The sequence below is a fragment of the Cherax quadricarinatus genome, chromosome 22 (genome assembly GCF_038502225.1).
Source record: "Cherax quadricarinatus isolate ZL_2023a chromosome 22, ASM3850222v1, whole genome shotgun sequence".
NCBI classification, from domain to species: Eukaryota; Metazoa; Arthropoda; class Malacostraca; order Decapoda; family Parastacidae; genus Cherax; species Cherax quadricarinatus.
Window position 1 is genome coordinate 3,860,163 of NC_091313.1, and position 24,365 is coordinate 3,884,527.

The window sequence follows — 24,365 nt, forward strand, 5'->3', positions numbered from 1 at the left end:
ACTTATTACTACCAGCTAGGCGAAAAATTTCTTCTTGAGCAGTTGCTCTAACAAGAGATTTAAGGAAGGGATTACTAGCAATGAGCTTCTTGGGAGGGACTTGTAGATATGTGATATTAAATGAACACATCTTCCATGGAGGGGTGAAATGCTCTTGTTGCCTACAGTGATACAGTTCATGCAGGTTATAAAACTTAATGCAATTGCACGTTTTCACAATCCATTTAGATCTGTGTGTATTTACCTCTAGACACTTGGTAAGATTCACTGTGACAGTGTGAAACAGAACTGCCTGGAAGCCTATTTTTTGCTCTCCAAGTATTTTTCGCTTTTCATATTTTTTCCGGATTTTTTAAATTTTTGTCCATAGAAGCACATCTATAGTTTAAAAAGTTTACCTCTTTTATTTTTTATGTATGTGTACCTTTGTGATTTGTGTGTTTGTGTATGTTTGTATATGCGTGAATTTATGTTAATGATCTTACCTATATGAAGTGTGCGTATATACCTGTGTGGGTTTTTGTATACGTGTGTATCTTTTTTTTATTTATGCGTACCTGTGTACGTTTGTGTTCGTGTATGTATGGATTTGTGAGTGAACGCATGTGGACTGCGTGTGTGTATGTATGTGTCTGTGAGCGTGGCTGGAGGGGAAGGGGCCAGGGTGATGGAGGAGACGTCAGTGCTACAGCGATCATGATAGTGGGTGGTGGTGTGTACCCTGGCGTGTGGCTGCTGGCTGTGGCCCTGGCAGGAGCCGCCTTCTCGTCAACGCCAGCGGCAGAAATTTCCTATGAGGAACTCCTGGGCGTTTTGACCCACCTGGAGGAGACGCTGCAGGAGTCGGTCGGCTGCGCGGGTAGGATGGAGAAGTTGTGGGAGGCTGTACGCATCCGCACTGCCATGTTGGAGGATATGAAAGCCTCAGTGTTGAAGAGGATGGACCAGATTTCTGAGATCAGGAAAAATGACAGCCAGAGGATAGAAGGTGAGGGGTATTATTGTCAGTAAGGTTATATACATACGCACCGCAGTGTCTATTTTGGTGCATGCATGCCATCCATGTTCAGTAAAAAAGAAAAGAAAAGGTATTCATTGTCGTTTCATCAAATTCATCACCACAGCTTCACCTCCAAGCTATGACGCCTCATTAACCCACAGCACTGACCACAGCTCTCACCATCACAGCACTGACCACAGCTCTCACCATCACAGCACTGACCACAGCTCTCACCATCACAGCACTGACCACAGCTCTCACCATCACAGCACTGACCACAGCTCTCACCATCACAGCACTGACCACAGCTCTCACCATCACAGCACTGACCACAGCTCTCACCATCACAGCACTGACCACAGCTCTCACCATCACAGCACTGACCACAGCTCTCACCATCACAGCACTGACCACAGCTCTCACCATCACAGCACTGACCACAGCTCTCACCATCACAGCACTGACCACAGCTCTCACCATCACAGCACTGACCACAGCTCTCACCATCACAGCACTGACCACAGCTCTCACCATCACAGCACTGACCACAGCTCTCACCATCACAGCACTGACCACAGCTCTCACCATCACAGCACTGACCACAGCTCTCACCATCACAGCACTGACCACAGCTCTCACCATCACAGCACTGACCACAGCTCTCACCATCACAGCACTGACCACAGCTCTCACCATCACAGCACTGACCACAGCTCTCACCATCACAGCACTGACCACAGCTCTCACCATCACAGCACTGACCACCTCTCACCATCACAGCACTGACCACAGCTCTCACCATCACAGCACTGACCACAGCTCTCACCATCACAGCACTGACCACAGCTCTCACCATCACAGCACTGACCACAGCTCTCACCATCACAGCACTGACCACAGCTCTCACCATCACAGCACTGACCACAGCTCTCACCATCACAGCACTGACCACAGCTCTCACCATCACAGCACTGACCACAGCTCTCACCATCACAGCACTGACCACAGCTCTCACCATCACAGCACTGACCACAGCTCTCACCATCACAGCACTGACCACAGCTCTCACCATCACAGCACTGACCACAGCTCTCACCATCACAGCACTGACCACAGCTCTCACCATCACAGCACTGACCACAGCTCTCACCATCACAGCACTGACCACAGCTCTCACCATCACAGCACTGACCACAGCTCTCACCATCACAGCACTGACCACAGCTCTCACCATCACAGCACTGACCACAGCTCTCACCATCACAGCACTGACCACAGCTCTCACCATCACAGCACTGACCACAGCTCTCACCATCACAGCACTGACCACAGCTCTCACCATCACAGCACTGACCACCTCTCACCATCACAGCACTGACCACAGCTCTCACCATCACAGCACTGACCACAGCTCTCACCATCACAGCACTGACCACAGCTCTCACCATCACAGCACTGACCACAGCTCTCACCATCACAACACTGACCACAGCTCTCACCATCACAGCACTGACCACAGCTCTCACCATCACAGCACTGACCACAGCTCTCACCATCACAGCACTGACCACAGCTCTCACCATCACAGCACTGACCACAGCTCTCACCATCACAGCACTGACCACAGCTCTCACCATCACAGCACTGACCACAGCTCTCACCATCACAGCACTGACCACAGCTCTCACCATCACAGCACTGACCACAGCTCTCACCATCACAGCACTGACCACAGCTCTCACCATCACAGCACTGACCACAGCTCTCACCATCACAGCACTGACCACAGCTCTCACCATCACAGCACTGACCACAGCTCTCACCATCACAGCACTGACCACAGCTCTCACCATCACAGCTTTCACCATACTGACCACAGCTCTCACCATCACAGCACTGACCACAGCTCTCACCATCACAGCACTGACCACAGCTCTCACCATCACAGCACTGACCACAGCTCTCACCATCACAGCACTTACCACAGCTCTCACCATTCACAATACTCTCAAGCTACGCTACACTATTATTAACTTCTTTGCTACTGTCCAATACCACTTGACCACCTCTCACAGCCTGCCATTGCTTCAGCGTCCCCACACGCCGGGAGCATCATACGTAATGCAGCAGCTGCTCCTTGATGCTGGCGAGGGGCTCTTGATCTAGGTAATTGGATTTGTGCTCCAATTCCCTGAGTTAAGCCTGAATGCCTTCCATCCCTCCCCCTCCACAGGCGCTGTATAATCCTTACCGGTTTAGCGCTCCCCCTGATACTAACACTGAGTGTATATATGTTTTCTGTATGGCAGGGAAATGCATTTTACTGTATAAAATAATTAATTGGTACTGATGCCTGCCGTCATTCCCTACCCAGTGTGTGCCGAGACTTTCACCCAAGTGGAAGGCAGTTGCTTCCACCTGTACAATGATCATCTTTGGCAGTGGTGGAGGTCAAGGTTCCACTGCTGGATCTTGGGAGGTGACCTAGCTCAACCAGACGACCTTTACACCCTCAGGAACCTTCTTCAGGACAGAGGTAAGACAACCCACTGATTTCTTATAAAAATCATTAGAGGAATCATTCTTTCAGCTGAAAAGCCGAATAAAAAAAATGCCTTTAGAAAATGTTCTGATTTAATAAGAAGAAAAACTCAGCAAAAACATAATAAACATCAACTGCATTAATTTACAGAAATTGTTTGTGGCATATTTACTCTGCTACTAAATCTGTTTATTACTAAATCTGTTTATTAATATTTATTATCCTACTGATAATGTGCACGAACAACACTTTATATTTGACTGTGGATATTATTACTGCGATTTTGTCTGATGTTATTGCCAATTTTCCACTCTAACGCTGCACTACGTTCACGAAAACTGATATTTATTTTTATAGGCTGTCCAGGGTTACTTTCTTTACTCTCACTACCATTGCCAAAAACCACTAACTGTATGTATAGTTGAGCTTCATTTGTCATGCTTCTCCTACCCATTACTCTCTATCCTGACTCACGAAATCGTAATTACACGACTGCAAACAAATCACAGAACGGGTGAGACTCGAACCCATGGTAGGTGAATCCTGCCATGGGGTTGAACTCCACCTGCTAAGTGATTTGAATATTTTTACTACTCCCTATTTCGTCCTACAGCTGGCACGACGTACTGGCTAGGAGCGAGGACAGCTCCAGGTCTGGATTCTCCGGAATGGAGATGGGTGGGTGGGGAGAGGATGGACCCCTCCCACGTTACCATCCTCCCCTCCCTGTCACAGCCGGCAAACGTAAACAACTGCTTGATGCTGGAGACAGTTGGTGACTACCAGCTGCGGGCCGCCACCTGTGACGAGGCGCATGCAGTCACTCTCTGTGAAATTAAAATGTGAACGTTCTATCATTATTTTTTTTTTTTTGCCATAGAGAAAATGCCATTATATTTTGTGAAAGGATACTAAACCCGTGCGCATCATCCAGCACAAAGAGTGGTGGAAGCTCGATCCTCCGTCCCTAATCGTAAAGCTTTTCTGTGCGTGTTACCCATAATTATTTCCACGTAATCAAATGCATTGACTAATATTGCACCTTAGTGCTTTAAACCCAGGCTAACCTAGCTTCACCACAATTTATGTTATTCCTAAATATTTTTTCTAGTCTGTTATGTATTTTATGAAATAAAATCTTCAAAATGATTTAATCTTTTATTAATTTCAGGCATTGTAAATAAGGCACCGTATCGTTCTTCACGTCGTTCCTCACCTCACACGTCACCTCACACGTCACCACACGTCACCTCACACGTCACCTCACACGTCACCTGGAGACCACAACACTATAAATAAATTTTGAATTATGTTAACGAAACCGCTATTTTGCTGAGTCTGCCATTTATATTATGGATAGTAATGGCTAGTTTATTGCGTGCAACATCCATACTGTGGATGGTAGCAGTTGTGTTGCAGTACTCATACTCACCGTGATGTGTTGCAGTGCTTAAATTCAGTCATGTGTTGCAATGCTCAAACTTAGTCATGTGTTGCAGTACTCAAATTCTCAGTGATGTGTTGCAATGCTGAAACTCACAGTGATGCAACATAAATAACAAAAAGGCACAATACCGTGACTGGAACGATACACAAATAACCCGCACATAAAAGAGAGAAGCTTACGACGACGTTTCGGTCCAACTTGGACCATTTACAAAGTCACACTAACCAGAAGTGGAGCAGGACGATTATATATAGGCAGGAAGAGGTGGTGGTGGTGGTAGTAGTAGTAGTACAAGAATGGTATATAATACCGACAAGATGAAATTAAGACACATGCGCAACACCCGGGCTGTTGCGCATGTGTCTTAATTTCATCTTGTCGGTATTATATACCATTCTTGTACTACTACTACTACCACCACCACCTCTTCCTGCCTATATATAGTCGTCCTGCTCCACTTCTGGTTAGTGTGACTTTGTAAATGGTTCAAGTCGGACCGAAACGTCGTCGTAAGCTTCTCTCTTTTATGTGCGGGTTATTTGTGTATGCAACATAAATCTGAAACCCATCCTGTGCAATGGAGCATGAAGGGGCAACCCATCATTTACGATGGGGGTGTAAAAGTCAAAGCATTCAGTGTTATATATTTGTTATTGTAATAACGTTGGTAGAATTACCGACGTGTGTCCTTATACCTTACATAAGAAATCTTAGTTTTTATTTTAACCCAGTGGTTCCCAAACTTTTTTTCAGGCTGCCGCCACCTTGGCTCCCAGGCCGTCCCTCCCCTCCCACTCCCCCTCATCCCAACACACACACACTGCTCGATGCTGGAATTAGGTTTACTGCAAATTCAAAACAACACCTAACCTAATACAAGTGTATTTATTTCACAAATAAAAATTAGCGTAGTAAACCAATTTATTTAACAATATGAAATGGTAAATTTACATCTTATTTGTAACAAGCATCAGGCTTGAAAACATTAAGAAGATTGAGACACTTATGCAGCATATGGGAATCTTAATTAAGATTCCCATATGCTGCATAAGTGTCTCAATCTTCAACATGTCGGTTTTTCAAACCATTCATCACAAACATTAAGAAGTCTTAGATCCCGCCTTCAGTAATTTTCAGTCTGTTTCTTTGTTTGGAAAGAAGCTTGGCGACTGCACTTAAGCCTCGCTACATACCTAGAGCTTTGGTCCTTGCAGACGTGATAATCCGATCATCACCAGTACCCCTGCGTCGTCTGCTATCTGATCTCGCTCTCTGATCTTCGTGTATAACTCTATGTTAATTTTATTCTTTGTAAAGCATTTGTGTTACTTAAGTGTTGGTGATTTATATTTTGTCATATAAATTTTGTAAAAAGAACAGTCCCTTGGTTCTGATGACACCGTGCCGCCCCCCTGCCGCCCTCTTTTTCCTCAACGCCCCCCTGGATTGTATGGGCCAGTAGAATTTTTGCAGTGTTCCTCCATTCTTATGTTTAAATACTATTTCTCCAAGGTTGATGGACTAATTACGTCTTCATTTCACTACTACTCCTGCTACCTCTGTACTTGTTAAATTAGACACATGTGCAACTCTTGGGTATCTTTATTGAGGAAACGTTTCGCCACACAGTGGCTTCATCAGTCCATACAAAGGATAAACTAGAAGAACAGGAGGAGAATGAGGTAATCAGTCCCTCAGCCTTGAGTCGATGTGGTCAGTCCATCAATCTTGAATAGAATACAGCATAGGAGCGGAGAAGCAGCTTATAAACCGTATGGCAGGAGAGGTGCAGCAGTCGTAGGTGGTGTCACATTTGTCCAATGTGGAAGTAGGTCGTGCCCAAGGGTTAGGCAAGCGAAGAATTCCCAAGTATTAAGACCCCAAGAAGTTGCAATCCTGTCAGACACTGCAACTTCTTGGGATCTTAAAACTTGGGAATTCTTCGCTTGCCTTACCCTTGGGCGCGCCCTACTTCCACATTGGACAAATGTGACACCACCTACGACTGCTGCACCTCTCCTGCCATACGGTTTATAAGCTGCTTCTCCGCTCCTATGCTGTATTCTATTCAAGATTGATGGACTGACCACATCGACTCAAGGCTGAGGGACTGATTACCTCATTCTTCTCCTGTTCTTCAAGTTTATCCTTTGTAATAATGTTGGTAGAATTACCGACAATATGTAAAGTAAAAGGACACAAGTGCAACTAATGTGACATTTTATTGTGGCAACGTTTCGCTCTCCTGGAGAGCGAAACGTTGCCACAATAAAATGTCACATTAGTTGCACTTGTGTCGTTTTACTTTACACAAGTTTATCCTTTGTATGGACTGATGAAACCACTGTGTGGCGAAACGTTTCCTCAATAAAGATACCCAAGAGTTGCACATGTGTCTAATTTATCAACGTGTCGGTTCTCTGAACCATTCATCTACAAATATACCTAGTTGGACGAATCTTATTGTAGCCAGCTGGCCCAGTGGCTTACGCGCTGGCCTGGAGGTTTACGACTCGTTCTTAGCTATCTTAATTTCGAAACGTTTCGCCTACACAGTAGGCTGAAGTGACAGGCTCCATCCTGTCACTTCATCTCCATATTGTTTCATACCATGGAACAATGCTCTTCTCCAGACTGAGGGACTGACCACCTCAAAACTTTAAGGGTGATGGACTGATTACATCGTCTTCAAGTATCTTCTGCTTCTATCAACTTTTCTGTACTCGACTGAAGAAGCCTACTGTGTAGGCGAAACGTTTCGAAATAAAGATAGCTAACTGTTGCATATGTGTCTTACCTAACAACCTGTCGGTATTTTATACCATTTTAAGGTTTACGACTCACTCACCATGGGTTCTAACTCCACCCGTACCGTGGTTTGTTTGTATTCGTATTATTACGATTTCATGAATCAAGTCTGGTTAAGTTAGATCTTCAGGGTGGCACCTTAAGTCTAATGTGTTTAAATCTGGTTGCATAGTCAAGCCGATATCCATCAAATTTAGCTCATTGAAGTATTTTATTGACTGTTGAGGTCAAGGCTTGGCCTGGGAGTCTGCCTATAAAATGGAGTTATAACAAAATATACTACACAGGTATTACAAAGTTGACACTGATACCGACAATACGTTGAAAATGACACATACGCACAGTTCAAGACATTTATTGAGGAAATGTTTCACAAAATGTGGCCTCTTTATTCCAGTAGAAGCCACTTGTGTGCAACGTTTCCTCAGTACATATCTTGAACTGTGCTTATGTATATTTATCTGCAAACTGTTATTTTAGTGTAAAGTAAAAGGACACAGGTGCAACTAATGTGACATTTTATTGTGGCAACGTTTCGCTCTCCAGGAGCTTTATCAAGCCATTACAAACAATGTAGATGAATGGTTCAGAGAACCTACATGTTGATAAATTACACACATGTGCAACTCTTGGGTATCTTTATTGAGGAAACGTTTCGCCACACAGTGGCTTCATCAGTCCAAACAAAGGAGAATCTTGAAGAACAGGAGGAGAATGAGGTAATCAGTCCCTCAACCTTGAGTCGATGTGGTCAGTCCATCAATCTTGAATAGAATACGGCATGCGTGCGGAGAAAGAGCTTATAAACCGTTGGTAGGAGAGGTGTAGCAGTCATAGGCGGTGCCACATTTGTTCAATGTGGAAGTAGGTCGTGCCCAAGAATTAGGCAAGCGAAGAATGGTTCTCTGAACCATTCACCTACAAACCTGTCAGACACTGCAACTTCTTGGGATCTTAATACTTGGGAATTCTTCGCTTGCCTAATTCTTGGGCACGACCTACTTCCACATTGAACAAATGTGACACCATGTAAAGTAAAAGGACACAAGTGCAACTAATGTGACATTTATTGTGGCAACGTTTCGCTCTCCAGGAGCTTTATCAAGCCATTACAAACAATACATGGACACAGAGGGTATATAAAGGCTCAGAGTGAGGTGTAATACTAGTGAGGTACCATTTCGATGTTCACTAGTGGTAGTAGTAGTAGTAGTGGTAGTGACAAAATTAATACAATATGGTAGAGCAATTTCCTTCTTTTTTCATCAAAGACTGCAAGAAAAGAGCTCTTCAGATCATAAATTCTCCACGCATCAACACCACTCCCAGGAAAGTTATAATTCTTCCCAACAGTCAGGTTGCACTGAACGTCTCAAAAGTACTTTCACAAGCTAACACCAGAGTCGCCATCGCTTCTAGCACTTCAATAAAGGATATAACCAGGACAAAATCCAAGCACCACGAACCAGTCAATGCAGGAGTTTACACTATACCCTGTGGAGGCTGTGACAAGATTTACGTAGGTGAAACAGCCAGAAACCTCGACACCCGCCTCAATGAACACATTTACGCATGTAGGAACGATAACCTGAACAACGCCTGTGTACAACATCGAAATTCCACCAATCATCTGTTGTTAGGTAAGACACATATGCAACAGTTAGGTATCTTTATTTCGAAACGTTTCGCCTACACAGTAGGCTTCTTCAGTCGAGTACAGAAAAGTTGATAGAAGCAGAAGATACTTGAAGACGATGTAATCAGTCCATCACCCTTAAAGTTTTGAGGTGGTCAGTCCCTCAGTCTGGAGAAGAGCATTGTTCCATGGTATGAAACAATATGGAGATGAAGTGACAGGATGGAGCTTTATATAGCGCCAGGAGGTGAGACGTAGGTCACTAGGAGAGGTAAGAACTCAGATGTTGGGAGGACAGGTCCCTCTCAAATCCAGCCGTTCTCACTAGTAGAGGTTGTCGAAGTTGATTGTAGGTCTACCAAGATACCCTTGTGTTGCAGTGTCAGACAGATTGAACATTAAAATGGTATAAAATACCGACAGGTTGTTAGGTAAGACACATATGCAACAGTTAGGTATCTTTATTTCGAAACGTTTCGCCTACACAGTAGGCTTCTTCAGTCGGTATCTTTATTTCGAAACGTTTCGCCTACACAGTAGGCTTCTTCAGTCGAGTACAGAAAAGTTGATAGAAGCAGAAGATACTTGAAGACGATGTAATCAGTCCATCACCCTTAAAGTTTTGAGGTGGTCAGTCCCTCAGTCTGGAGAAGAGCATTGTTCCATGGTATGAAACAATATGGAGATGAAGTGACAGGATGGAGCCTTATATAGCGCCAGGAGGTGAGACGTAGGTCACTAGGAGAGGTAAGAACTCAGATGTTGGGAGGACAGGTCCCTCTCAAATCCAGCCGTTCTCACTAGTAGAGGTTGTCGAAGTTGATTGTAGGTCTGTACCATGATACCCTTGTGTTGCAGTGTCAGACAGATTGAACATTAAAATGGTATAAAATACCGACAGGTTGTTAGGTAAGACACATATGCAACAGTTAGGTATCTTTATTTCGAAACGTTTCGCCTACACAGTAGGCTTCTTCAGTCGAGTACAGAAAAGTTGATAGAAGCAGAAGATACTTGAAGACGATGTAATCAGTCCATCACCCTTAAAGTTTTGAGGTGGTCAGTCCCTCAGTCTGGAGAAGAGCATTGTTCCATGGTATGAAACAATATGGAGATGAAGTGACAGGATGGAGCCTTATATAGCGCCAGGAGGTGAGACGTAGGTCACTAGGAGAGGTAAGAACTCAGATGTTGGGAGGACAGGCCCCTCTCAAATCCAGCCGTTCTCACTAGTAGAGGTTGTCGAAGTTGATTGTAGGTCTGTACCAAGATACTGAGGGACTGACCACCTCAAAACTTTAAGGGTGATGGACTGATTACATCGTCTTCAAGTATCTTCTGCTTCTATCAACTTTTCTGTACTCGACTGAAGAAGCCTACTGTGTAGGTGAAACGTTTCGAAATAAAGATACCTAACTGTTGCATATGTGTCTTACCTAACAACCTGTCGGTATTTTATACCATTTTAATGTTCAATCTGTCTGACACTGCAACACAAGGGTATCTTGGTACAGACCTACAATCAACTTCGACAACCTCTACTAGTGAGAACGGCTGGATTTGAGAGGGACCTGTCCTCCCAACATCTGAGTTCTTACCTCTCCTAGTGACCTACGTCTCACCTCCTGGCGCTATATAAGGCTCCATCCTGTCACTTCATCTCCATATTGTTTCATACCATGGAACAATGCTCTTCTCCAGACTGAGGGACTGACCACCTCAAAACTTTAAGGGTGATGGACTGATTACATCGTCTTCAAGTATCTTCTGCTTCTATCAACTTTTCTGTACTCGACTGAAGAAGCCTACTGTGTAGGCGAAACGTTTCGAAATAAAGATACCTAACTGTTGCATATGTGTCTTACCTAACAACCTGTCGGTATTTTATACCATTTTAATGTTCACCAATCATCTCATGAAATTCAGAGACGCCCAATTAATGATCAAAGAAACTAATTTCCGCAGACGCAAGTGCCTCGAATCAGCACTGATCGCTGTTTCGAATACAATTAAACAAAACAACGGGAGCTTCACCATCTCCGAAGTCTTAGCAAGAATCCTCCTGAGAACAGTAAACCCTGCCATCACATAGTCTCTCCTGTTATACTACACAAAGCACAGAGAGTGAACACTGAAACAAGCTGCCTCATTCCAGTCTATATTTGTCCAACCTATTTTTATGTTACCCAAGTAATAGCTTTTATATCCTTTTACTCATGTACGAATTAATTGCTCTACCATATTGTATTACTTTTGTCACTACCACTACTACTACTACCACTAGTGAACATCGAAATGGTACCTCACTAGTATTACACCTCACTCTGAGCCTTTATATACCCACTGTGTCCATGTATTGTTTGTAATGGCTTGATAAAGCTCCTGGAGAGCGAAACGTTGCCACAATAAATGTCACATTAGTTGCACTTGTGTCCTTTTACTTTACATATTGTCGGTAATTCTACCAACTTTATTACAAATGTGACACCGCCTATGACTGCTGCACCTCTCCTACCAACGGTTTATAAGCTCCTTCTCCGCACGTATGCCGTATTCTATTCAAGATTGATGGACTGACCACATCGACTCAAGGTTGAGGGACTGATTACCTCATTCTCCTCCTGTTCTTCAAGTTTCTCCTGTGTATGGACTGATGAAGCCACTGTGTGGCGAAACGTTTCCTCAATAAAGATACCCAAGAGTTGCACATGTGTCTAATTTATCAACATGTCGGTTCTCTGAACCATTCATCTACAAAGGAACGATAACTTGAACAACGTCTGTGTACAACACCGAAATTCCACCAATCATCTCATGAAATTCAGAGACGCCCAATTAGTGATCAAAGAAACTAATTTCCGCAGACGCAAGTGCCTCGAATCAGCACTGATCGCTGTTTCGAATACAATTAAACAAAACGACAGCTTCACCATCTCCTCAGTCTTAGCAAGAATCCTCCTGAAAACAGTAAACCTTGCCATCACATAGTCTCTCCTGTTATACTACACAAAGCACATTACAGAGAGTGAACACTGAAACAAGCTGCCTCTTTCCAGTCTATATTTGTCCAACCTATTTTTATGTTACCCAAGTAATAACTTTTACTCATGTACGAATTAATTGCTCTACCATATTGTATTACTTTTGTCACTACTACTACTACTACTACTACTACTACTACTACTACTACTACTACCACTAGTGAACATCGAAATGGTACCTCACTAGTATTGCACCTCACTCTGAGCCTTTATATACCCTCTGGAGAGCGAAACGTTGCCACAATAAAATGTCACATTAGTTGCACCTGTGTCCTTTTCCTTTACATATTGTCGGTAATTCTACCAACTTTGTTATTTTAGTGTTGATATATCCAGTGGTGTGACGTGTGATGCCAACAACTAAGCAAATTACGTAACTTGAGATTTATGGACACAAAGTTAAGTAAGGTACTGTTTAGTGCACTAAATGTTGAGATGAGGGCACCTCCCTATGGGATATCCAGTTTTAAGCCTTTAGTTACTTTTTTTTTTTTTTTTTTTTCGCCGGTATTCTCCCGGCCCGGGTCTTTTCCAAGTAGTGGTGACCCGGCCTTGGCTCCCTATCTGGGGAGTGTCTCGAGACTTAAGTCTCCCATGGGAGGAGGTACAAGTACCGCCTCATCTTTGGGACCAAGTGTCCCCAGGCCTAGCCACATTCCCCGCCCTCACGGGGCTCGTAGGGAGAAGCTAGGCCTGTGGTCTGCCATCTACCCCGCCTCAAAGGGGCTCGTGGGGATGGCAGTCTTATAGTTACGCTGTTGGGAAGGTTACCTTTGATACAACGGAGATGATACATGTGGTAACTGTATAAGACGAGAGAGACATATAGATGTGGTAGTTGTATATGACGAATATATGTGTAAAAGTATTGTTGCATAAGTTGCATTAGGTGGTAATGCAATGATGTACACTCCTGTCATGCAGCTGGCGGTCGCTCGAGGACGGAGATCTTTGTTAACGACCAGCTTCCTCCTACCTACGTGTCGCTGTCATGGTGGAGTTAGTGGCCCTACCCCGGCTCTCCAACCTTCCCCACCACCACCATTGCCCTCTTAACACTTAATCACACCAATGAAAGGCAATTACGGCACTCTATGGTACTAAAACAGGAAGCTTGGTATCTCAGCTGGTTTTAGCTGACGAGATGGGTGAAAGAGCACGTACTAGAGAACGGAATGGGTTTGGTTTGGCAGAAACAAGTTTGGATTGACAGAAGTGAGTTTGGTGAAGCAGGGGGTTTAGTGGATCAAGAGTGGTTCTGATAAGAGGGAGATTGGTCGATGGGGAATATACAGGACTTGATGAAGAGGGGAAAAAAGATAGTGTTTGACGGGGAACAGGAAAAAGATCTGATGAGGAGGAAAGGGAAATAATGTTTGATCGGAAGAAAGCAAGCGTTTGATGTGGAGGAAAGAAAAATAAAGTTATATGGGACAGAAAAAATATAAAGGAAAAATGCAAACTGGTGAGAAGGATGATGCGAGTAGAAGGGCTAATGAGGCATTGACTGTGGAAATTGTGATGAATGTTGTAGTCAGTGTACAACAGGTGGAGTGTGAATGTTAAGAGAGAGACTGAGAATTGAAGTACGTGGCCAGAAGTTGATCTGTTGTAGCGGCTGAGGGAAGCAAGGACCACGACAATGGACCTAATTTCTCTTATCTTTCTTTCATATTGAACAAAGGAATGAGCTAAAGAAAGTTTTATCAGGTGAGGCGCTCATTTCCCGCACAATGTAAGTACAGTATCACTGGTGGGTCCAGCTTATCACAGTGAGCGCTGCTCTACCACCTTACATTACTGGCAGTCACGCCGTACAGAGTACATTAGGTCAGATAAATTATTACACTACGTAAAATTGGCAGGGGTCGCTGCGTATGGAAGAGGTGGTGATGTTAAATATATTATGAAGATATTCACAATATTGACCAGAGATATGTACATGTTTGTGAGAGGGGTATGTGACAGCCTTGTGAAGTTGGGCATGTCACGGTGGGGTAAGGTGTTTGACGGTACTGTAATGAAAGTCGTGAGTACAAAGACAAGCCTGCGACAATTATCTACACTCTTTGCACGGGGTTCTACACATCTATGAAAATACTGTTACTGATGCAATATGTTTTATTTTATGTTTGTGTGTGAGGAATGAGGGGGGGGGAGAAGAAGAGACGTAGGAGGGGTAGGACGGAGGTAGCCAGTGCTACAGTGACCACGATGGCGTGTGGGTGTCCCTCTGCTTCTCTCAGAGTCCTGCTGGGTGCAACTATATGGGCGATGGGCGTGGGAGGTGCGAGCGTGGAAAGCCAGATGGGCGTGGGAGGTGCGAGCGTGGAAAGCCAGATGGGCGTGGGAGGTGCGAGCGTGGAAAGCCAGATGGGCGTGGCAGGTGCACTCGTCAAGGAACACCGCACGACATCGAAGGAACAAGAGTATTTGGAAGAGGAATATCACGTAGACGAATCAAGAACTGCAGCCGGAGTAGACCTTGAGAATAATGACCTCCTGGCCTCCCTGTTGAGGATGCAGAAGGTGCTGAGTGGCATCGAGGGCTGCGACACCAGGCTTCAGCACCTCTGGAGGGACGTCACAGCCCAGAGGCTGACGCTGGAGAGGTTGCAGGAGGAGGTGTTTCTGCAAATGGACAGGCACGCCAAGATACAATTTGAGCACCCTACTAGACAGAGTGAGTACCCTACCAGAGAGTGTGAGTACCCTGCCAGAGAGTGTGAGTACCCTGCCAGAGAGTGTGAGTACCCTACCAGAGAGTGTGAGTACCCTACCAGAGAGTGCGAGTACCCTACCAGAGAGTGTGAGTGCCCTACCAGAGAGTGTGAGTACCCTACCAGAGAGTGTGAGCTTGAAAACCCGACCAGTAAGGGAGTAAACTCTTCGTCTTGCAGATTCTATTTTAGAGCACTTCATGGTTCATAAAAGATTCAGAGGTTCATAAGAGGATCAGTATACTTATACACTGTGGCTCTCAGTACAATAGTTAGTTTCAGTCAGGGTATTGTGACCCGCGTGTTATCTGTGACCTGTTCCAGTCACTGTATATTGGCTTTATCGTTAGTTGTAAACTTTTCCACTCATTGTGCTGTAACTTGAAGTTTAGACTAGGCACTTTTCTTCTAAATTAATGCTTTTTAGCTAAAAATTGTCTCAGTTCTAGCGTAAACAAAAACAAATTACTGAAAAAACACGAAAAACAAAAAAGAAAGTGAAACAGCTGTGAATTATGCCAGTCAGGGTATTGTGACTTTTGCATTGCATAACAGTGTTCCTTCGTCCTCAGAGTGTCCGGAACCCTTCCAAGTGGGCGGCGGAGGGTGCTTCTACCACCCACAGAGGGTGAAGAAGACGTGGGCAGCAGCTAGGTACTCCTGTGGCAAGCTGGGGGCTGATCTGGCTCACCCTGCCAACATTACCAGCTTCAGGGACTACATCACGACGGTGGTGTCCGGAGGTGAGTCAAGTGCTGGTGGTATTGGTGATGGTGGTGGTACTGGTCATGGTGGTGGCACTGGTGGCGGTGGTGAGTCTGGTGATGGTACTGGTGACGGTGGTGAGTCTGGTGATGGTACTGGTGATGATGGTGAGTCTGGTGGTGGTACTGGTGATGATGGTGAGTCTAGTGGTGGTACTGGTGATGGTGGTGGGGTGGTGTGGTGGTGGTACTGGTGATGGTACTGGTGATGGTACTGGTGATGGTGATGGTACTGGTGATGGTGATGGTACTGGTGATGGTACTGGTGATGGTACTGGTGGTGGTACTGGTGATGGTGGTATGGTGGTGGTGGTACTGGTGATGGTGGTGGTACTGGTGATGGTGGTGGTACCGATGATGGTGATGGTACTAGTGATGGTGGTATGGTGTTGGTGGTACTGGTGATGGTGGTGGTACTGGTGGTGATGGTACTGGTGATGGTGGTGGTACTAGTGATGGTGGTATGGTGTTTGTGGTACTGGTGATGGTGGTTTTACTGGTGATGGTGGTTTTACTGGTGATGGTGGTGGTACTGGTGATGGTGGTGGTACTGGTGATGGTGCTGGTAATGGTGGTGGTACTAGTGACGGTGGTATGGTATTGGTGGTACTGGTGATGGTTGTGGTACTGGTGATGGTACTGATGATGGCGATGGTACTAGTGATGGTGGTATGGTGTTGGTGGTACTGGTGATGGTGGTGGTACTGGTGGTGATAGTACTGGTGATGGTGGTGGTACTAGTGATGGTGGTATGGTGTTTGTGGTACTGGTGATGGTGGTTTTACTGGTGATGGTGGTGGTACTGGTGATGGTGGTGGTACTGGTGATGGTGGTAGTACTGGTGATGGTGGTGGTACTGGTGACGGTGGTATGGTGTTGGTGGTACTGGTGATGTTGGTGGTACTAGTGATGGTACTGGTGATGGTGGTGGTACTGCTAATGGTACCGGTGATGGTGGTGGTACTGGTGATGGTGGTATGGTGTTGGTGGTACTGGTGATGGTGGTTTTACTGGTGATGGTGGTGGTACTGGTGATGGTGGTATGGTGTTGGTGGTACAGGTGATGGTGGTGGTACTAGTGATGGTGGTGGTACTGGTGATGGTGGTGGTACTGGTGATGGTGGTGGTGATGGTGGTGGTACTGGTGATGGTACTGGTGCTGGTGATGGTGGTGGTACTGGTGATGGTTCTAGTGATGGTGGTGGTACTGGTGATGGTGGTGGTGGCGTGGTGGTGGTACTGGCGATGGTGGTGGTGATGGTGGTGATACTGGTGATGGTGGTGATGGTGGTGGTGGTACTGGTGCCGTTGGTGATAATGGAGATGTTGGTGAGTATAGTGGTGGTACTGGTGATGATGAAGAGTCTGGTGATGGTGGTGAGTCTGGTGGTGATACTGGTGATAGTGATAAATTAGACACATGTGCAACTCTTGGGTATCTTTATTGAGGAAACGTTTCGCCACACAGTGGCTTCATCAGTCCATACGTAGGAGAAACTTGAAGAACAGAACGAGAATGAGGTAATCAGTCCCTCAACCTTGAGTCGATGTGTTCAGTCCATCAATCTTGAATACAATACGGCATATGAGCGGAGAAGCAGCTTATAAACCGTATGGCAGGAGATGCGCAGCAGTCATAGGTGGTGTCACATTTGTTCAATGTGGAAGTAGGTCGTGCCCAAGAAATAGGCAAGCGAAGAATTCCTAAGTATTAAGATCCCAAGAAGTTGAATCAAGCATGGATTCAAGCTATTTCAGTCTCCTGTATGTTCTGACTTCTCAAGCGATTTTTATAACAACTTCTTGGGATCTTAATACTTAGGAATTCTTCGCTTGCCTATTTCTTGGGCACGACCTACTTCCACATTGAACAAATGTGACACCACCTATGACTGCTGCACCTCTCCTGCCATACGGTTTATAAGCTGCTTCTCCGCTCATATGCCGTATTCTATTCAAGATTGATGGACTGAACACATCGACTCAAGGTTGAGGGACTGATTACCTCATTCTCCTCCTGTTCTTCAAGTTTCTCCTACGTATGGACTGATGAAGCCACTGTGTGGCGAAACGTTTCCTCAATAAAGATACCCAAGAGTTGCACATGTGTCTAATTTATCAACATGTCGGTTCTCTGAACCATTCATCTACAAAACTGGTGATAGTGTTGAGTCATGTGGTGGTACTGGTGATGGTTGTGAGTCTGGTGATGGTACTGGTGATGGTGGTGAGTCTGGTTGGGGTACTGGTGATGGTGGTGAGTTTAGGGGTGCTACCGGTGATCGTGGTGAGTCTGGTGGTGGTACTGGTGATGGTGGCGAGTCTGGTGGTGGTACTGGTGATGGTGGTGAGTCTGGTGGTGGTACTGGTGATGGTGGCGAGTCTGGTGGTGGTACTGGTGATGGTGGCGAGTCTGGTGGTGGTACTGGTGGTGGTGGAGAGTCTGGTGGTGGTACTGGTGATGGTGGTGAGTCTGGTGGTGGTACCGGTGATGGTGGTGAGTCTGGTAGTGGTACTGGTGATGGTGGTTCTTCTGGTGGTAATACTGGTGATGGTGGTGAGTCTGGTGGTGGTACTGGTGATGGTGGTTCTTCTGGTGGTAATACTGGTGATGGTGGTGAGTCTGGTGGTGCTACTGGTAATGTTGGTGATCATTACAACAATGGTAAACAGTACTGCCAGATTTATAAATAAGACACGCGCAACACCTGATATCTTATTGACGAGAAGTTTTCCCTTCACAGCAGTTTTTTTCAGTCTAATATAGAGGAAATCCTTCTTCCTCCTCCCTATCTTACCAAACCTCTGGTCATAAATCGCCAATCCCCACATTCACACACACACATACACACGTACAAGAGACACTGGAAAAAGTAGAGAGGTGCTTGTGAGGTAGTCAGTCCCTTGGCATTTAATGAAGGGTCAGAGACTGTTTTCACTAGCGTAAATGGTTAGAATTATAACCTCAGTTTTTAAAAGGGTGGATCGATAAGCCAGTGGAAGGCCTCAGTTAGATGACCAAAAGCTCTTACGGTGGGTCATCATATGACTAAGACCAGCGTCAGGAAACACTTGTCCTCTTTCCTGACAAATCTTACATAACGTATCCTGTTTGCCAATATACAAGGTGATTCTGTATTAGATACAAAGAAAGCCTGCTACGCTGGCGAAACGTATCGTCATTTAAGATGCCCAGGCGTTGCACTTGTGTCTTTTTCATCAACCTATCGGTACTGTGTAATATTTATATATTGATATTTGTCTGCACAGAAACTTTGCACAGTATCTTTGTACAGAAGATATCTTCTGTAGCTATATTGCTAACCTCTGGCCCAACTTTCCTGCATGACCTACGTCCACTAGTGAGTCCCACCCACCTGTGGCGATGTCCTCAACTGCTGCACCTCTCCGTTGGCACCATTGTATAAGTCTCCATCTTCATGCCTCTGCTGCCCAGTGATCAAAGGACAGAACACCTCAGAATTATCTATCCTCTTCTTCCACTGTCTCCAGATTAAAAAAAAAAACCTCTACTGCAGCGAAACGTCCCCATAAATATCCAAGTGTTGTATAAGTGTCTGGAGGCGGTGGGTTTAAAATGTATTCTGAAAGTTTGATAGTCGTAAAACGATGGTATTTTTTTCCTGTTTCTAAGGTGGACTGCACTACATGCTCGGGACTAGAGTAATAATAAAGAGTTTCACGCTTCTCGAGTTGGAAGATTTTTTTCTTCCTTGCGTTAGGACTCTTTAACCTACTTCTATATAATAAAATATTATAAGGACCCCAGCGGAAATAAGTATCACTACGCCTGCCTTTCTTGGATTATCCTGGTGGATAATTTATACACATGTTACTATGTACAATAACTGAAGTCACCTAAATTTGTGTAACTGTACTTATGTGTACCTGTACTTAAATAAGCGTACTTATTTACTTAAGCTGGAGTTTAGTCTTCCTGGGAGTGAGAGCTGATAAAAAGTACCTATTTTTTTCCAGACTTTTTTTTTATTATTTCCCTGCTGGCCAAAGCAGAAACAAAAATTCCTATCAAGCTGGGATTTATTTCTGAAAGATAGAAGTGATTTAAAAAAATCCACTGTTTACATTAGTGTTCCTTCTTCCTGGGGAAGGGGGGAGGATACTGTAACTGATGTAAAAAAGAGTTATCTCCTCTTTACAGACTGGGATTTCTTCTTCCTGGTAGCAATAACTGATATAAAACGAGTTTTCTCCTCTTCCCAGACAGGGGTTTCTTCCTCCTGGTAGCAATAACTGATATAAAACTAGTTTTCTCCTCTTTCCAGACTGGGGTTTCTTCTTCCTGGGAGCTAGAGCTGACCCCAAACAGGAGTTCCCCGTGTATCGGTGGCTGGATGGCCGGATATTCGGTGGGGAAGGTAGAAAGTCGTCAGAGTCCCTCACAGTGGACGGCGACTTCTGCGTGGTGATGCTGCCTCACAGTTGGCAGGAGTTCGAACACAAACACTGTGAAACTTCCAAGGGATGGTACGTCTGTGAGGTTAAAGTGAAGAACCTGACCCAGTAACTAGATGGCCGAAGACAATCAACTTATTTGTAATTAGTTGTTTGTAATCACCTGCGTGTAGTTACATGTTAGGAATAATGACATGTTTGCTATTACCTGTTTATAGTTACAATAGTTACTGGAACAGAGGTATGCTCGTTCTGTTCCGTTTTTAGTATTTTAATCTATGGCAGAGTTTTCTAAAATGTGTGAACAACAAATGTGAAGGGCTGTTATGATGTTGTATGTGTTGTTACTGTGATGTTGTATGTGTTGTTACTGTGATGTTGTATGTGTTGTTACTGTGATGTTGTATGTGTTGTTACTGTGATGTTGTATGTGTTGTTACTGTGATGTTGTATGTGTTGTTACTGTGATGTTGTATGTGTTGTTACTGTGATGTTGTATGTGTTGTTACTGTGATGTTGTATGTGTTGTTACTGTGATGTTGTATGTGTTGTTACTGTGATGTTGTATGTGTTGTTACTATGATGTTGTATGTGTTGTTACTGTGATGTTGTATGTGTTGTTACTATGATGTTGTATGTGTTGTTACTATGATGTTGTATGTGTTGTTACTATGATGTTGTATGTGTTGTTACTATGATGTTGTATGTGTTGTTACTATGATGTTGTATGTGTTGTTACTATGATGTTGTATGTGTTGTTACTGTGATGTTGTATGTGTTGTTACTATGATGTTGTATGTGTTGTTACTGTGATGTTGTATGTGTTGTTACTGTGATGTTGTATGTGTTGTTACTGTGATGTTGTATGTGTTGTTACTATGATGTTGTATGAGTTACTACCATGATATTATATAAAATGCTACCATGATGTAAGATATTCAAATAAAATACTAAGCAGGCACTGAAATACATTAGTCCAACTTGATTCTGTGTAGCCTGTGAGAAGAACTGTCTTCCGGAGACACTGGTACGGCTAGTGGAGTTATGTGGAGTGTGAGGAGGCGTACGACAAACTCTTCTGTCAGGGTAGTGTGATAAGCTTAATGATTGTTAAGTACTAATGATCATTAAGATTTAATGACTATTAGGTGATGATAATCATAAAGATTTAGTGATTATCAAGTACATGAAGGTGTTTAAGGTCACGCTTCTCTTAAGCACTGATATCAAGGCCACTTCAGGAGCTGGTGTAGTGATTATACACTCAAGTGTATATACCCTGAGATATATACACCTCTTTGTGTGTACACAGTGAGTGATGCGTACTTCACCGTGAGTATGCGCTGAGAGATACACAGTTCTCATTGTAAATACAATGAAAGATATTCGCCAATCGGTGTATATAAGAACATAAGAAAGAAGGAACACTGCAACAGGCTTACTGACCCATACAAAGCAGGTCCATGCCACCCCCCGGCCTAGAACAATGACCACCTAGTCAGGTCACTTCCACTTAAGGAAGGAGCACGGCACCAGACCTGGTAGCCCATGCTAGTCAGGTCCAAGGAAGGTTCCTTGATGTTGGTGAGGGGCTCTTGATTTAGAGAATTGGATCTGTGCTCCAGTTCCCCAAATTAAGCCTGAATGCCTTCCACATCCCCCCCCAGGCGCTGTATAATCCTCCGGGTTTAGCGCTTCCCAATTTTTAAAACTACACAACGTCTTAGCGTCTATGACGGTACTCGGGAGTTTGTTCCACTCATCCACAACTCTATTACCAAGCCAGTGCTTTCCTATATCCTTCCTGAATCTGAATTTTTCCAACTTAAAACCATTGCTGCGAGTCCTGTCTTGGCTGGATATTTTCAGCACGCTATTTACATCCCCTTTATTTATTCCTGTTTTCCATTTATACACCTCGATCATATCCCCCCTAATTCTACGCCTTTCTAGAGAGTGCAAATTGAGGACCCTCAGTCTGTCCTTATAGGGAAGATTTCTGATAGATGAGATCAACTTTCTCATCCTCCTCTGTACGTTTTCCAGTGCATTTATATCCATTCTGTAATACGGTGACCAGGACTGTGCAGCATAGTCTAAATGAGGAGTAACCGAAGATATACAGAGTTGAAGAACAACCTGAGGACTTCTATTATATATACTTCTGGATATGAAACCAAGGATTCTGTTAGCTTTATTGCGAACACTTATGCACTGTTGTCTTGGTTGCAGATTACTGCTAACCAGAACTCCTAAATTCTTTTCACAATCAGTAGTATTAAGAATTTCACTATTCAGTTTATAAGTGGCATGGTTATTGTCCTGTCCAACATTTAGCATTTTGCATTTGTCTATATTAAACTGCATCTGCCACTTCTCCGACCACTGCATCAGTCTATTCAAATCATCCTGGAGTGCACTAATGTCCTCAATAGAATAAATTTGACGGCCTGTTTTGGTGTCATCAGCAAATTTGCTTATGTCGCTATTTATTCCCTCATCTATATCTTTTATGTAAATTGTGAACAGCAGAGGGCCCAACACTGACCCCTGTGGAACACCGCTTGTGACGTGCCCCCATTCTGATTTCTCCCCATTTATGCAAACTCTTTGCTGCCTATTTGTCAACCATGCCTCAACTAAGGAAAAAAATTCTCCTCCTCTTCCGTGTGCCTTACGTTTCCCCAAAGTCTCTGATGTGGAACTCTATCGAAAGCCTTACTGAAGTCCATATACACAATATCATATTCATTACCATGATCTACCTCCTCAAACACCTTAGCAAAAAAAGTTAGGAAATTCGTAAGACAGGAACGCCCCTTAGTAAAACCGTATTGAGATTCATTTATCAATTTATGCCTATCAAGATGGCTACGAATTGCCTTGGCAATTATTGATTCCATAAATTTTCCCACTATGGAGGTAAGGCTTATTGGTCTATAGTTCGAAGTTAAGGACCTGTCACTTGCCTTGTAAATAGGTATTACCTTTGCCATTTTCCACTTATCAGGCACTATGCCAGTTTGCAGTGATATGTTGAAAAGATTAGCCAAAGGTTTGCAAAGTTCCTCTTTACATTCCTTTAAAACCCTTGCAAACAATTCATCAGGGCCTGGGGATTTGTTAGGTTTTAATTTCTCTGTTTGTCTGAGGACCATGTCACTAGTTATTGCAATCGTGCATAGTTTATTATCATCCTGTTCTACATAATTTATTATTTCTGAAATTTCGCTAGTATCTTCCTGAGTAAAGACTGAGAGGAAGTAACAATTAAAAAATTCACACATATCCCTATCACTATCAGTGATCTGACCTGAGCTACTCTTTAGTGGGCCTATCTTGTCTCTAATCTTACTTCTGTATACCTGAAAGAACCCTTTTGGGTTTGTCTTCGAATCCCTTGCGACCTTAGCCTCATAATCCATTTTTGCTTTTTTTATTCCTTTTTTTATTTCTCTCTTTAATTGAATATATTGATTTCTTAACTGCCCATCCCCTCTTCTGATACGCCTATATATGCCTCTCTTTTGACCAATGAGATGTTTTAATCTATTGTTCATCCATTTGGGATCATTTTTGTTAGATCTAATTTCCCTTCTCGGAACAAAAGTTGACTGAGCAGCTAGAACTATGCTCTGAAAAACGTCATATTGGCAACCAACACCAGCTACCTGATCCATAGTCAGAACATCCTAATTTAGCCCACCCAGGTAATTTTTCAGTCCCAGGAAATCTGCCAATCGAAAGTCTGGGACAGAGACTTGATTGCAGTTTACTGGGTAATTCCATAATATATTGAAACTAAATGATTTGTGATCACTTTCCCCAAGCTCATCACTAACCTCAAGATTATTAATTAGTGACTCTTTGTTGGCAAGAACCAAGTCAAGCAGATTGTTTCCTCTAGTTGGTTCTGTCACAAACTGTTTTAAAAAGCAATCCTGAACTGTATCAAGAAAGTCACTAGACT

The 24,365-nt window shown here is 43.9% G+C and overlaps 2 protein-coding genes across 2 annotated transcripts; both read left to right on the plus strand.

Annotated features, from left to right (window-relative positions):
- The first annotated feature begins 478 nt into the window (after nucleotides 1-478).
- On the plus strand, nucleotides 479-4,577 carry LOC128689787 (uncharacterized). Its single transcript, XM_053778252.2, has 3 exons — nucleotides 479-988; nucleotides 3,375-3,536; nucleotides 4,156-4,577. Exons 1-3 carry the CDS (start codon nucleotides 490-492, stop codon nucleotides 4,386-4,388), a joined length of 894 nt encoding a protein of 297 aa, XP_053634227.2. The 5' UTR covers nucleotides 479-489; the 3' UTR covers nucleotides 4,389-4,577.
- A 10,075-nt stretch (nucleotides 4,578-14,652) lies between these two features.
- On the plus strand, nucleotides 14,653-20,742 carry LOC128689788 (uncharacterized). Its single transcript, XM_053778253.2, has 3 exons — nucleotides 14,653-15,157; nucleotides 15,767-15,937; nucleotides 20,266-20,742. The coding sequence occupies exons 1-3, from the start codon at nucleotides 14,689-14,691 to the stop codon at nucleotides 20,505-20,507; spliced, it is 882 nt and encodes a 293-aa protein (XP_053634228.2). The 5' UTR covers nucleotides 14,653-14,688; the 3' UTR covers nucleotides 20,508-20,742.
- Nucleotides 20,743-24,365: the final 3,623 nt, after the last annotated feature.

What these genes read in the sequence shown, in the direction of transcription:
- LOC128689787 (XM_053778252.2), top strand. Translation starts at nt 490, where the DNA reads ATGAAGTGTGCGTATATACCTGTGTGGGTTTTTGTATACGTGTGTATC. An exon ending in TGACAGCCAGAGGATAGAAG is followed by an intron (nt 989 to 3,374) that starts GTGAGGGGTATT and finishes TTCCCTACCCAG; the next exon opens with TGTGTGCCGAGACTTTCACC. An exon ending in GAACCTTCTTCAGGACAGAG is followed by an intron (nt 3,537 to 4,155) that starts GTAAGACAACCC and finishes TTCGTCCTACAG; the next exon opens with CTGGCACGACGTACTGGCTA.
- LOC128689788 (XM_053778253.2), top strand. Translation starts at nt 14,689, where the DNA reads ATGGCGTGTGGGTGTCCCTCTGCTTCTCTCAGAGTCCTGCTGGGTGCA. An exon ending in TGAGCACCCTACTAGACAGA is followed by an intron (nt 15,158 to 15,766) that starts GTGAGTACCCTA and finishes CTTCGTCCTCAG; the next exon opens with AGTGTCCGGAACCCTTCCAA. An exon ending in CACGACGGTGGTGTCCGGAG is followed by an intron (nt 15,938 to 20,265) that starts GTGAGTCAAGTG and finishes TCCTCTTTCCAG; the next exon opens with ACTGGGGTTTCTTCTTCCTG.